The sequence below is a fragment of the Bidens hawaiensis genome, unplaced genomic scaffold (genome assembly GCF_021521415.1).
Source record: "Bidens hawaiensis isolate Kalapana, Puna unplaced genomic scaffold, B.hawaiensis_p1.1 tig00004973_1, whole genome shotgun sequence".
NCBI classification, from domain to species: Eukaryota; Viridiplantae; Streptophyta; class Magnoliopsida; order Asterales; family Asteraceae; genus Bidens; species Bidens hawaiensis.
This window is the reverse complement of record NW_027491313.1, coordinates 1,612,770-1,627,170: the sequence shown is the minus strand read 5'-3', so window position 1 is coordinate 1,627,170 and position 14,401 is coordinate 1,612,770. Positions and strand designations below refer to the sequence as shown.

Below are 14,401 nucleotides of genomic sequence, written 5' to 3'. Positions count from 1 at the left end.
TGCTCTTGAGACGTCTGTTTCTTCCCTCGCGCAGGATCGCCAATGGCTAATCTCACAGGGTATGACTCGTTGCGCTTACGCGATGAAATACTCAGACGAGTTTCAGGCCCTTGTGATGGATTGCAACGCTGCCGCGCGCTTGGGGGGTCGAGCTGAAGGGTTTAAGGATGGCTGTGAATATAGCATGCTGAAGAAGAACCCATCCGACTACCCTTATCAGCTCGACATTGCCTGCGCGGACATGGCCGAGATGGGGGAGAAGTATTTGAATACTCCCATTCCCATCCTTGCGCAGGTATTTTAACCTTAATGAGATTACCTTGACTTATTTTCCAAGTCTTTTTGTACTCATATTTTTCCTTATGATTTGCAGATATCTGCGCTTGCTGACCAGCCCGATCTCGGCGCGCTAAAGAAATTACTTGACGAGTGCGAAGGGGCTGGTGGCGGCGATGATGGCGCGGGGAATGCTGCCCCTGCTAGCGGCTCTGGCGTGGCCAAAGGACCCGCTCCTGACACTATTGTGATAGAAAGCGACTCCATTCAAGACGAACAACTTGACTATGGTCAGTTTGGAGATGACGAGGAGCGAGCTGCGCCAGATGCTGAGAGCGGTGATGAGGACGATGAAGAGGCTGACGTCGACGTGGAGAATTGAGAAGCCCTTCATGCTTTTTTTTTTATTTGTAGTTTGTATCTCATCATCTTGTAAACTTGTAAATTTCAATGCTTTGGAATGAAATTTTGTTTTTCCTTTATTCGCATCTTGCGCATTCCCCATTCATCTCTTTATGTTGCATGTTTGCTTGTTGAATATAAGATATGCTTGCACGTTGAAATAAGAACAAGGTTGTAAGGAAATTATTATACTTAATCCTTGCCATATTGTAAGTGATTTTGCCATATCTTGATTATGTTGACACGTGCCTTGGCGTTTCATTATTCCTCTTTTGCGCGACGTTATCGCGCATTTATTATAAGGAATTATGAGTTTTTTAGCCTTTACGTGTCAGTATGTGTTACTCAGATATCCATTACAATTTCATGCGCGACCTCGACCTGAGACCTTAACAAATATGTTTTGGCATTTGCTTTGCCTTAGTTGTGCTTAGGTATTTTTATGGTTAGGCTGCGCAGCATGTAGGATGGATGTTGTGAGTGATTTGAGCTAAGGCTCACATTATTGGGCTAAGGCCCTGAGATAAGGCTCATATTATTGGGCTAAGGCCCTGACGTTTTAGAGTTAAGACTCGTTAACGCGTTTGCGCATGTATGTTTTACTTCGTTTTATTTTGTTTTGATGTCAATACAATGTTGTCATATTGCTCAAAATTAATAAAGGGAAGTGTGAAACATGTATGCAAAAGGTAATAGAATCCACATTAAGAGAAGATAGCGCGTATCATTATTCATAATGGCTTAAAAACCTTGATTACAAACTTGACATTTTTTACATGAAACATTTTCTGAGCTGTGCCGCGTTCCATGCGCGCGGGATCTTCTTTCCATTCAAATCTTTTAAAGCGTATGCGTCTTTTCCCAATTCTTCCGAGACTTGATAAGGTCCCTCCCAATTGGGGGACATCTTTCCCGGGGGAATCGCGCGGCTAGCTTCATTGTTTCGAATGACAAAATCATTCTTCTTGAAGTGGCATTCTTTCACGCGCTGATTGTAATATTTTTCCAATTTTTTCTTGTATTTGGCTTCACTGATGATAGCCGCCTCTCTGCGCCCTTCAAGCAAGTTGAGATCCAACCTCCTTTCGCGCTCGTTATCAATCTTGTTCATCATGAGCACTCTATGGGATGGGCATACAATTTCTGCTGGAATCATTGCCTCCGTTCCATAGGTTAGGCTGAACGGGGATTCGCCATTGCTGGTTTTGCTTAATGTCCTGTGCGCCCACAGGACATTAGGTAGCTCGTCAACCCAAGAATGGGATTCTCCCTCCAACCTTTTCTTCAGCCCATTCAGCAAGCTTTGGTTCGCGCGCTCTACTTGGCCATTCCCCTGAGGGTGGTATACTGAAGTGAAAATTTGGTTGATGCGCAATTCCTTGAGCCAGCTGGATATCTTCTTGTCAGTGAATTGTTTGCCATTGTCGCTCACAATTTCCATTGGAAGGCCAAAACGGCATATGATGTGGCTCCAAATAAACTGCTTCATCGCCTCGGCTGTGATTTTTGCTAGTGGCTTGGCTTCGACCCATTTTGTGAAATAGTCTACTGCCACTACCAAAAATTTTACTCGCCCTTGCGCTTGTGGTAGGGGACCCACAATATCGATTGCCCATTTGTGGAAAGTCCATGCGGAGGTCACCGGAATCAAGTTGTTCTTTGGCCGCATGGTGTTTGGCACATAGCTCTGACACGCTTTACATTTTTGGATCTCTTTTAAAGCGTCCAAGTACATGCCTGGCCAATAGTAACCTGCGCTCATTGCCTTGGCAACCACCATGCGCGGGCCAGCATGTATTCCACAGATTCCTTCGTGTATCTCTCTGATTACATAGCTTGCTTCCTCAGCATCTAGGCATTTCATGAGTGGCCCAAGATAAGAGCGTCGATATAATGTGCCATCAAGCAGTTCATAGTTCTGCGACTTGTGTCTTATCTTCCTCGCCTGTGCACGATCGTCCGGTACCTTTCCCTCCTTCAAGAATTCCATTATTGGAGTTATCCATGATGAAGGGGTTGTATGAGTTACCAGGACAGACTTCGCTCCCACCGACGGGTTGCTCATTACTTCTACCCTAACATCTTTGCCAAAGTGATCGAAGCTGGTTGATGCCATCTTGCTCAGCGCGTCGGCAGATTTGTTTTCACTGCGCGGAATATGAATGATTCTGAAGCAGTCAAATTGCTCGATGAGCTTTTTCGCCTGCTCTAGATACAGAGGCATGGTGTTCTCCTTGGCATCATAAAGGCCATTGACCTGTGCTGCTACCAAGTATGAATCAACATGGGCCTCTAGCTTTTTAACTCCGAATTTGTGCGCGATGCGCAGGCCAGCCAGCAGGGCTTCATACTCAGCCTCATTGTTGGTGCTCTTAAAGTCCAACCTGATGGCGTAAGTATATTCATGATTCTCTGGATCCACCAGTTTGAGGCCTGCGCCGGACCCTTCGTTGTTTGAAGCTCCGTCAGTGAACAATCTCCAAACATTTTCTTCATCATTGGCTCGCGGAGGGTCTACCTCGCGCTGAGCCTCTTCAATTTTTCCTTCGGGGATTTCTGCGATGAAATCAGCTAAAACTTGTCCCTTTATTGCTGGACGGGGCTTATAGGCGATCGTGTGTTCTCCTAATTCCAGCGCCCATTTTGTCAGCCTTCCTGAGAGCGCGGGACGCCGCAAGACTTGCTGGATGTTGTAACCAGTCAGAACTTCAATGGGATGACCATTGAAATATCTATGAAGCTTGCGCGACGCGTGTGTTAGTGACAAAACTAACTTTTCCATGATGGAGTAGCGCGTCTCAGGATCTGTCAGCACCCGACTTACATAGTATATTGGCGTTTGGATTCCCTTGCGATCCACCAACAATACTGCGCCGATGGCGCGCTCTGCTGCTGATAGGTACAATGTCAAAATTTCACCAGGAAGTGGAGCTGTGAGCGCGGGCAGATTTATCAAACATTCTTTTATCTCACTGAAAGCTTGCTCGGCCTCAGGAGTCCATTTAAATTGGCTTTTCTTTAAGCAATTTCTCAATGTGTTGATAAATGGGGTAGATTTGCTTGCATGGTTCGCTAGGAACCTGTTGATTGATACCAATCTACCATTCAGCTTCTGGACTTCTTTCATGGTGGATGGCGAAGGCATGTCAAGGATGGCCTCCACCTTCTCTGGGTTCACCTTGAAACCATCCTTGGTGACCATTACACCTAGAAATTTTCCCTCTTGTACGCCGAAAGTGCATTTGCTCGGATTGAGCTTCATGTTAACTTCCTTTAGGTGCCCAAGGGTTTCTTCGATGTCTTTGAGCATTTGTTTTTCCTCCCTGCTTTTGATCACCAAATCATCCACGTAGACTTCTAGGTTTCTTCCAATTTGCTCGCTGAAAACGGCATCCATAAGTCTTTGGTAGGTGGCTCCCGCATTCTTCAAACCAAAGGGCATTTTCGTGTAACAAAAAACACCCTTGTCGGTTCTGAAGGCGGTCTTGTCCTCTTCTTGTGGTGCCATTTGAATCTGGTGATAGCCCTTGTAGGCATCCAGGAAACATTTGAGCTTGAATGGCGCCACGGAGTCCACCTTCGCGTCGATGTTTGGGAGGGGGTAACAATCTTTTGGGCATGCTTTGTTGAGGTCCTTGAAGTCAATGCACATCCTCCACGACCCGTTACTTTTCTTTACCATCACAGGATTAGCTACCCATGTCTGGTATCGTATCGGGCGGATGATGTTTGCGCACAGTAGATCCTCAACCTGCTCATTCATGGCCTTCGCCTTCTCATCCCCCATGACTCTCTTTTTTTGAGCAATTGGCTCTACAGACTTGAACGTGTTGAGAGAATGTTGCGCCAGGTCTCGCGGAACCCCAGTCATATCAGAGTGTTGCCACGCGAAGACCGACATGTATGCTGTGAGCAATCTTTTCATTCTCAACCTCGTGTCGTCTGATATCGTAGCGCCAATTGTGATTGTCTGCTTCGGGAATTTTGGGTTGAGAATCCATTCCTCTGGCGCGTTCTCTGCCATTGGAAGTTTCATTCTCCCTTCCCGCGGAGTACTTGTCACTGCACACAAATGATCTCGGTATACAAAAGTTACACCTGTTGGTGTTGGGAACCCCAACGCGCCGTGCGCTGGCGACGGTATGGCGTTAAATTGGGCAATCGTTCCTCTACCCAAGATCATATTGTGGCAAGAAGTGGTGGGCAAGACCAAGAAGTTGACAACTTCGGCTCGCTTGTGTTTCTCATCCCCCATAGTTAGTTCAAATTGTATTTGACCTAGGGGATGAATGATTTCATTTGAAACACCAGAGATTGGTGCATTCACAATTTCAAGCCTTGCTTGGTCTGCCGGATCCAGTTTTCTGAAACATTGCTCATACATGATGTCTGATTCGCTGCCAGTGTCCACCAGGACTTTTGACACTTCATAATGAGCAATGTGTGTAGTGATGACAAGAGGACTGCTGATAGAAGGGCCTCCCCTGATTCTTGGGAAGATTACTTGTTGCTCGCGCCAATCTCCTTGGATTTGCGCGCTTCTCTTTCTTGATGTTTGCCCTTGCCTTCCTCCCTCGGCTACACAGATTCTTTTGAACTTTTTGCTGGCAGAGGCTCCTTCTGGTTGTTCATTTTCTGGTCTTGGGTTTTTCACCAGGTGAGCCAGCTTGCCTGATTTCACATCTTTTTCAATTGCATCCTTCAAGTGATGGCATGCATCAGTGTTGTGTCCTGTGGACTTGTGAAACTCACAGTACTTGCCACTGTTTGATGGTCCCTTGTAGTGTAGTGGCTTGGGGCTTTTGAACTGGACATTCTCAGTGCTTAACACTTGTGAAGGCGTTTTAGTGAGGGGAGTCCATATTCTTGGCAGAGGTCTGTTAGGATCTCTGCCGCCTTCCCTCTTATCACCTTCTCCGCGATTACGAATGTCTTTTTGGGGCTGAGGTGAGCTTGGTTGCGCCTGCTTTTCTGCGGGAGAAAAACTGGTTGGTTGCAACCTTGACCATACAGTGTTCTGTTTGCCCCTTCTTTCGTTGCTGCGCGGTGCCTCTGCTTGATGCCCTCTTTCTCTCGCTCTATCTTGGGCAATTTGTTTTTCATTTCTCTCGAAGACTCGCGATGCTTCCATTAGCTTGGCCCAAGTGGTTGGCATGCCATCTCTGCTTACGAGAGCTCGGCGGAGTTGATCACTGCGCGCGCCTTGTATAAAAGCCACGCGCAATAGTTGCTCAGTGATACCTCCGATTGCCAGAGACTCCTGATTGAAACGAGTTATGTAGTCTTCAATCGTTTCATCATTCCTGCGCACGCAGTGCATGATGTCATCAGGGTCGCGCGTGTGTCTGCGCTGTTGTACGAAGTGAGCTTGGAACTTTTCCAATAGTTCCTCGAACCCATCGATTTGCCCAGTAGGCAAGCTTTCGAACCAGACACGCGCCGCGCCCGTGAGGCAGCGAGCAAACATGTGACACCATGTTGGCATCGTCCAGCTTTCTAGGTTTCCGGTGTTATAAAAACCTTGTAAGAAATCGTCTGGATCTGTTGTGCCGTCATATTTGCCCAAACCACTTGGCATCTTGGTTTTGTGCTGAATGGGAGCCTTCGCTATGCGCTCAGTGAATTTTGAATGTTTCACCAAGATGGCTGGCCTGTACGGTGTGGTTACGTCCACTTGCCCTCTCACCGGTGGGCTGTATGGTGTGTACAGATCCAGATCGGCTTTGGCTCCAGGCGCCATGTTCACGTGCGCGCGGAGCTGTGAGCCTCCTGCATGAGTATCTCGCGTCTTCCTCATGCTGTGCACTTCTTCATCACTAAACTCAGCGTGTTCAGTGTGAACAGAGTGACCCTCTTCCGGCGCGCGCGCCCTTTTTGTTCCATGAACGGTTTGCTTGTCAAACGCTAGCCTTTGTGTTAAGTCGGCTAACTTTTTATGTTTGACCATCTCATTGTACTTGTCCATTAGACGCCGCTGCTCGTTTATGAGCCATTCTTTAGGGTCATCGATTTCATCTTCTGGACCCATTGGTCCTTTTTGTTTCGCGCCGGTAAGATTTTGGAACGTGAGATCGTCTGGAGGAGTTTCAGTCTGGCCATGAGGAGTTGTGATGAAGGGATGGTTACTGGTGGTGCGCGTAGAATCACGCGGCACCCTCAGAAACTGCTGTCCCTCATTAACATCCTCACGCTCGATATCCTCCAGAACTTGATCGCTTTTACGAACACCAGAAACCATGGTGAAAAATTTTTTTTAGAGAACTGATGAGATTTTGTTGCCGTTGTAACAGGTGATGGCGCCAATGAAGAAACGTGGATCGACTCACTGGTAGACGATCAACTTTCCTCGGGTGTGATTATGCTATTTCACCGATGGTTCTCTGGAATATGGATTCTTCCACCTACAAAATGAACAGCACCGTAAACTTACCCCTCAGAAAGGGACAGAGGGGTCCTCTTTGGGGTAACCCTCCGGTGTGAGAATAAGAATTTGTAGGAGAAGATAATAATCTGAGAGTAAGGAAATTGGAGTGCATTGCTTAATATAGCTGAATACTGTGTAATAGGGCCTGTCTCTCCTTGTGGAGTTGATGTGGTATTTATAGTGCTAGGGTTTCCAATGATTGGGCTCAGACCCAATTAGGGCCTTTTTGGCCTCCTCCAATTGCTTTGCGCCACGTGTCCTTGGGACACCTGGTGCTTTTTCATTGATTATTCTCTGACCCATGTGCAACCACGTGGTAGCACACGGGTTTTGCTGAGTTGTCCACCTTTCATTGGCAGCTGTCAACATCAGCATATTCTTATTCCTTAAAAAGATACCTTCTGGAAGGTTGTCTGACGTGCACAATCAAGGTTGCCCTAATCCTGATTTGGATAAGGACGAGGTTGATTATGTGCATGTGTGATATGCGCCTATCCTGAGGATGCGCGAGGTCTTCTCTTTATTCTCACGCGCAGATGTTTCATGCGCAGATGTGATATGCACAAGCATGTGATATGCGCCACGCGCGGATGCGCCACGCGCGGATACGTCACGCGCAGATGTGATATGCGTGAGCATATATGGTGCGTGAGCATATGTGATGCGTGGGCATATGTGATGCGTGAGCATATGTGATGCCTGAGCATATGTGATGCTTGAGCATATGTGATGCCTGAGCATGTGATGCATGAGCATATGTGATATGCGTGAGCATATGTGATATGCGCCATGCGCATAGGTTTTGGCTTTGTGCCTTCATAATGTCTTGATTTCAAGCCTCTTGTCTATATCTTGTGGGTTGACCCGCCTCGCTCGGTGTTGAGGCGGGTACATACCTCTTCAAGAAAAAAAGATAAAATAAAAAAGAGAGAAACACTTAAGCATGGGCATTACAAGAGTGAGTATATCTCCAAAAGAGAGGTTTTGCGCTTTCACATGATCAAATGATATCAAAATTTGTCTAAAACCGAACTCCATGACTTACACAACTTTGTATTTGCTCTAACTGGAATTCCAAAGACATGTGAACGGAAAGTTAGTAGGCTCACGTTTAAATGCTCGCAAGTCTACCAAAACGTAAGGATACGCATAGTTTGCTACATGTAGAAGTATGAATTTCTTTCACGATCAAAATTATGAGTTTAGCTTACCCTAAGATGAGGGTTTAGATTAGTTTAAGGCCAACTTTATGAACAAATTTTGTAAAATCTGGCATGGTTTGTGTCAGTCTGACAAGGTCACTAATTGACCAATTTATTTCATAATTTTGGAAAAAAATTAATCTATAATAATACAAAACCGTTTATGTTGAAATTAAAATGAAAAGAGAAGGTTTTATACTTTTAACATCATACACATTTTTTTTCCTTTTTATTATGTAAATTGATAGTTTTCAAAAATCAACAAGCAAGCATGACACAAACATGAATTAGTGTGTCGTGTTAAGTTAATGATGAGACGTTTTTACGGCTCCCTTAGAAATTTTTAGGTTCTTCAAATTTGATTTATCAACCACGAATTAGTGTGTCGTGTTAAGTTGATGTATGAGACATTTTTAAGGTACCCTAAACAAGTTTTTAGGTTCGTGTCAAATTTGATTTATCAACCATAAACATCTCTAGACTGAAAACAAACTTTAATTAAATGCTTTTCTATTTCGTATATTAATTTTAAAACATTTATAGAAATTCCTTCATTAATTGTGGATGCCTCTTTCCGACATTTGATCTCATCTCCTTAGTTGACGGGTCAAGTGGAGGACAGCCACGGCTTGCTTGTTTTCGGGATTCGAAACCCCGACTTGTATTTTCATTTATTGTTTATTCTAATATAATTTATAAATTTGTTTTTATTAGATTATAACAATATATTTTTAGCATTATAACCTATGGACTTCAACCCTTGAATCACGATATGAAAATAAAGTGATTAAAATATCACCACCACAATATACTCCTTCCATTATTTCTGTAACGTGTTTTCTAAGATCCATGTTTTCATCATCTCATTCTCATGTATGAATTTTGTAAAATGATAACTATTCCCCCAAATAAAAAAGTTAAATTAAATGCCTAACCATATTTCAAATAACTTTTAGGTAAAAATTCATACAATGTCCATGTGCAAATGCTTGATATATGACAAAAGGTTAAAAAGAAAATAAAATAAGTAGTTAGATACATTATCAGGTATCACAGTTAAAATAAAAGGTCTCACTGAATATCCTTATTATGTCGATTTTTTTTAATTTTTCAGTTTATTTGAATTTTAAAACTAAAAAAAAGACAAAAAGTTAATTTCAAATCATATCTGAATAAGATTCGAAAATCGAACTGTAATTAACAATAATATCTTAAAAAATTCAAAATAAATAAATAAATTTTGATAATAAAATATATAAAACATATTATTCGAAATCAGGTAAACCCAGCAGTTACAACGCGATATTCCCAAATTCGATTTAAAAACCGAAATCAAAATTCCATTCAAATAACAAGGGCCAGATTCAGATAACCCAAATTCAAATACATTTTCCGAATCCAATTCGGTTTCAATTCGTTCAGTTTCAAGTTTTTCAGTTCGACTCGAACAATAAACCCCAATACCTAACTTAAACACCAATTTAATTACTCCAATTAATGTATTAAATAAATGAAGAGAAGAGATTACCCCCTTACTTTATACATTTAATAATAATTGATTCAAGTACGTTGGCATCTTCTTCATTGTGTCATTACCCTATCACCCCACCGTTCCATTACCATTACCATTACCATTACCATTACCATTACATATACACTGCAACTAACTGTATGTTAACTGTACACCCACTCACGGTATACCTGTGACCACTCTCCCTCTTAAATAAATTCACCCCAAACATCCTCTTTTTGCACCAATGGCTTCTTCTTCTTCTAACACCCTCTTTGTCTCCACTCTTTTATTATTATTATTAATGTTGTCCATGTTTGCTGTCTTCAGTTATGCTAAGGTCAGTTAGTCATATAATATAGTATTCTGGGTTCGATTTTTTTGTTGTTAATGGTGTTTGGTTTGTGATTGTGAAGGTGTATGTTGTGTATATGGGTAGCACTGATAGTGAAGACCCGACTGAGATTGTCAACAGGAATCATCGAATTCTTTCTTCACTTCATGGAAGGTTTAAAAATTGTTAAATTCCTTAAAGTTTATAGCTTTTGCCATTGTTGTAATAAAAACCCGCCTATGCGTCGATTAATACCCGATTAAATGCTAGTCTGTTTGACTATTTGGTCAAAATCGGTCAAAAAACAATTACATGTAAAATTTGGTATATATATGTATATTTGAAAAATTACATATGAATTCCAATCCCAATTAATCGCTGGTCAGTACCTCACTGCTTGACTAGCGAATAACGATTTCTACAACACTGGTTGTTGCCTTTTTTAATTTTAGTGTTTTTTGTTTATAGTGTTGAAGAAGCACAGGCTGTTCATTTGTATAGTTACAAACATGGGTTTAAAGGGTTTGCAGCTAAGTTAACTGAAGATCAAGCTCGTCAAATTGCCAGTGAGTGTCTATATATACATGTGCATATTAATGTGTATACATATAGTTCATTATTTAGTGATATTTTGTGAATTTGTGATTGCAGAGATGGAAGGGGTGGTTTCAGTGTTCGAGAATACTAGGAGGAGACTTCACACGACACATTCGTGGGATTTTATCGGTCTGGCTGGGGAAACAACCATGGAAATCCCGGGGTTTTCGACCAAGAATCAAGTTAATGTTATTATTGGTTTCATTGATACAGGTATCATTTCATTTCATTTGGATTTTGACTTAAGATTTGAAATAAACACCACTTTTCACACAGTATAAAGTTAATAAAAGGCAGACACTAAACAAAGACCGTTAACATATTATCTGGACACCAGTGACGTGTCACACGGGCCTCTCATTATCATGAGAAAATATGGCAAATCATGCGGCCTCGTGTGACTATTTTTCGCCACATCATGCAACTCGTATGATGTAATACACTGCAAACGGGAGTTGATTTGATATCATACGGCCCGTAAGATGTGACAGGCAAGCTGGTAGCATTATTCAGATAGCACTATTTTGTAATTAAGATTATATGACCCTACTAAAATCATAATCCATCACTTTGTGAACCAAATGATTTGTTCTGATGCATTAATTTGTAATTAAGATTATGGGATTTATGATAAACATTAATGTTAACATGACATAGGAATTTGGCCGGAATCCCCAAGTTTTCACGACACGGGAATGCCACCGGTGCCGGCTGAATGGAAAGGAATATGCCAAACAGGGGAGGCATTCAACACTTCAAATTGCAACAGGTTTTCTTAAATCATTTCCATTTAATAAAAACAAAAAAAATACTCTTATTAATCGTCTCATTTATATCCCGACACGTTGATTATCAAACAGGAAAGTGATAGGAGCAAGATATTATCACAGTGGCTATGAAGCCGAAGAGAGTAATAATCTTGACTTTGCAACCGATGATGATCCTAAAAAGAAAGTATCTTATAGGTCACCACGAGACAGCATCGGTCACGGGAGCCACACTGCATCCACCGCTGCGGGCCGCTACGTGCAGAACATGAGTTACAACGGGCTGGCAAGCGGTGGAGCGCGAGGCGGTGCACCAATGGCTAGGATTGCAGTTTACAAAACATGTTGGGATTCAGGTTGTTATGATGCAGATATATTAGCTGCATTTGATGATGCGGTCCGAGACGGTGTCCACATCATGTCGCTGTCTCTCGGACCCGATGCTCCTCAAGGTGATTACTTCAGTGATGCCATTTCCATCGGCTCGTACCACGCGGTTAGCCATGGCATAACCGTTGTGTCTTCGGTTGGTAACGGAGGGACCAAAGGCTCGGCTACAAATCTTGCCCCTTGGCTTATTACAGTTGCAGCTAGTTCAACAGATAGAGAGCTTACTTCCAAAATTGTTATGGGAAATGGTGTTAAAGTGAAGGTAACCTAATATTATTTTATATTATTTTTTATTAAGAAAAATGTCACTGCAATTTTTTTTTTGTTTTTTTTAATTTAATAGGGAGAAAGCTTAAGCATGCATCAAATGATGGGCCCAGCAAGAATAATATCAGCTTCGATAGCAAATAGGGGTTTTTTTACTCCATATCAATCCAGGTGATCAGGTACTTTTGTTTATTATGTGCAAATAAACACTTTTATTGTGAAAAGAAGTGTTAACTTTTTATTTTTATATGTGCAGTTATTGCTTAGAAGGCTCATTAAACTACACAAAGACTAGAGGTAAGGTGTTGTTATGCCGACACGCAGAGCGGTCAACCGAGTCAAAGCTGGCAAAAAGCGAGGTAGTCAAAGCAGCGGGTGGAGTCGGAATGATATTAATTGACGCTACCGACAAGGATGTGGCGATTCCATTTGTGATCCCGGCTGCAATCGTTGGAAAAAGAATGGGAAACCGGATTCTATCCTATATTACTAGTAATGCACGGTTCGTGTGCGCTTTCTAGTTATACATATGTAATTAGTTATTTAATTATATTTAGTGTTAACACGGGTTTTTTCATTTTTTTTATAAATAGCAACGCGACATTAAGGATTTTCGCTTCGAATGCCAAATTAGGAGCACAACCTGCCCCTCGAGTAGCATCATTTTCTTCTAAAGGCCCTAATGCTTTAACCCCAGAAATTTTGAAGGTAAAATATTACAACAAAGACCTTATTCTGTTGATAATTACAATCTTGTCCCTGTACTTATTATTCCGTAACATATAATTAAACTAATTTATCTTTTTCATTATAGCCTGATATTGCAGCTCCAGGATTGAATATCCTTGCAGCATGGTCACCTGCAGTTGGAAAAATGAATTTTAATATTCTTTCCGGGACTTCAATGGCGTGCCCGCACGTGACCGGGATTGTAGCATTGATCAAAGCAGTTCATCCCACGTGGTCCCCGTCTGCAATCAAATCTGCAATCATGACAACGGGTAAATTGTAAATTAAATTTATTAGTTTATTAGTATACAGGAATTTGATGTAAATAATAATATTGCAGCTACGGTTTTTGACAAAAACGGGAAACCAATGAGAGTCGATCCAGATGGAAGAAGGGGGAACGCCTTTGACTACGGGTCGGGATTTATTGACCCGACAACGGTTCTTGACCCAGGTCTTGTGTACGATGCAAGCCCGACAGACTACAAATCATTTCTTTGCTCGATCGGTTATACCGAGAAAATGCTTCACCCGATAACCCGAGACAACAGTACTTGTAACAACCAACCGTTTTCGTTGCCTTCAGGTCTTAACTATCCTGCGATTTTGGTACCGAACCTACAGTCAACTTTTTCGGTTTCTAGAACTTTGACTAATGTTAGAAAGCAGAGCCAGCGGATTACTTACAGAGTGGTGGTGACAACTCCACACGGGATTGAAGTCAGCGTGCACCCTAGAAGAATAGCGTTTGACCGGTATGGTCAAAAAGTCAACTTTACTGTTACGTTTAAGGTTTCGGTACCGAGTCATGGTTATGTGTTTGGTTACTTGCAATGGAAACATAGGAGTTCGCGAGTTACTACGCCTTTAGTTGTTCGAGTGGTGGCTTCTAAACTGGGTGGAGATGTATAATGAGGGTCAAAGGAAGATATACACATGTTTTTGTTTATCATGTTTTGTGCACTTATTTTGAACATGGTATATAATTATGAAGATTGAAAGAGCATTGTAAATTAGCATTAGCATTACTAGGAGTTCTTATCAAATAGAAAACTACTTTCTTGTTGCAAATTCAATTCAAGCAGAAATTTATAAAAGTGTTATGGTGCTCGCGAAATGGGGCCCACCTCTATAAAAGTAACCTGTTGATAGGGTCAACTTGCCACCAAAAATATTCGAACTTTGTAAAAAAAAAATTATATTTTATAAGACACATTTGACATAATATATTATCTGACTTCCATTTAGTTTTCCTATCTCCTCAGGATTTTAGTTTTAAGTCTAGGAATTAAGGAAAAATATCCAATTCTCTTAAACTATGTCTCTCTGATTCCAGCTTTTCACACACCGGTTTTTGGGTGTGCGACTTACACTAGATTCACATGTCCAGCTTATAATAAAGGTCATCGCAATCACAACCGAAGACAATACAATAAAAATTAATACATTAACATTTTTACGTTTGTTTTAAAAAGAAACTTACTCTTCTAAAACAATCGGAGT

The 14,401-nt window shown here is 41.8% G+C and overlaps 1 protein-coding gene across 1 annotated transcript; it reads left to right on the top strand.

Moving 5' to 3' along the window:
• The first annotated feature begins 9,772 nt into the window (after window positions 1-9,772).
• On the top strand, window positions 9,773-13,893 carry LOC143628438 (subtilisin-like serine-protease S). Its single transcript, XM_077098040.1, has 11 exons — window positions 9,773-10,154; window positions 10,231-10,322; window positions 10,617-10,714; window positions 10,800-10,958; window positions 11,403-11,514; window positions 11,606-12,164; window positions 12,246-12,340; window positions 12,426-12,671; window positions 12,763-12,877; window positions 12,984-13,170; window positions 13,239-13,893. Exons 1-11 carry the CDS (start codon window positions 10,062-10,064, stop codon window positions 13,808-13,810), a joined length of 2,328 nt encoding a protein of 775 aa, XP_076954155.1. The 5' UTR covers window positions 9,773-10,061; the 3' UTR covers window positions 13,811-13,893.
• The last annotated feature ends 508 nt before the right edge of the window (window positions 13,894-14,401 follow it).

What these genes read in the sequence shown, in the direction of transcription:
- LOC143628438 (XM_077098040.1), top strand. Translation starts at nt 10,062, where the DNA reads ATGGCTTCTTCTTCTTCTAACACCCTCTTTGTCTCCACTCTTTTATTA. An exon ending in AACACTTCAAATTGCAACAG is followed by an intron (nt 11,515 to 11,605) that starts GTTTTCTTAAAT and finishes ATTATCAAACAG; the next exon opens with GAAAGTGATAGGAGCAAGAT. An exon ending in TTTACTCCATATCAATCCAG is followed by an intron (nt 12,341 to 12,425) that starts GTGATCAGGTAC and finishes TTATATGTGCAG; the next exon opens with TTATTGCTTAGAAGGCTCAT.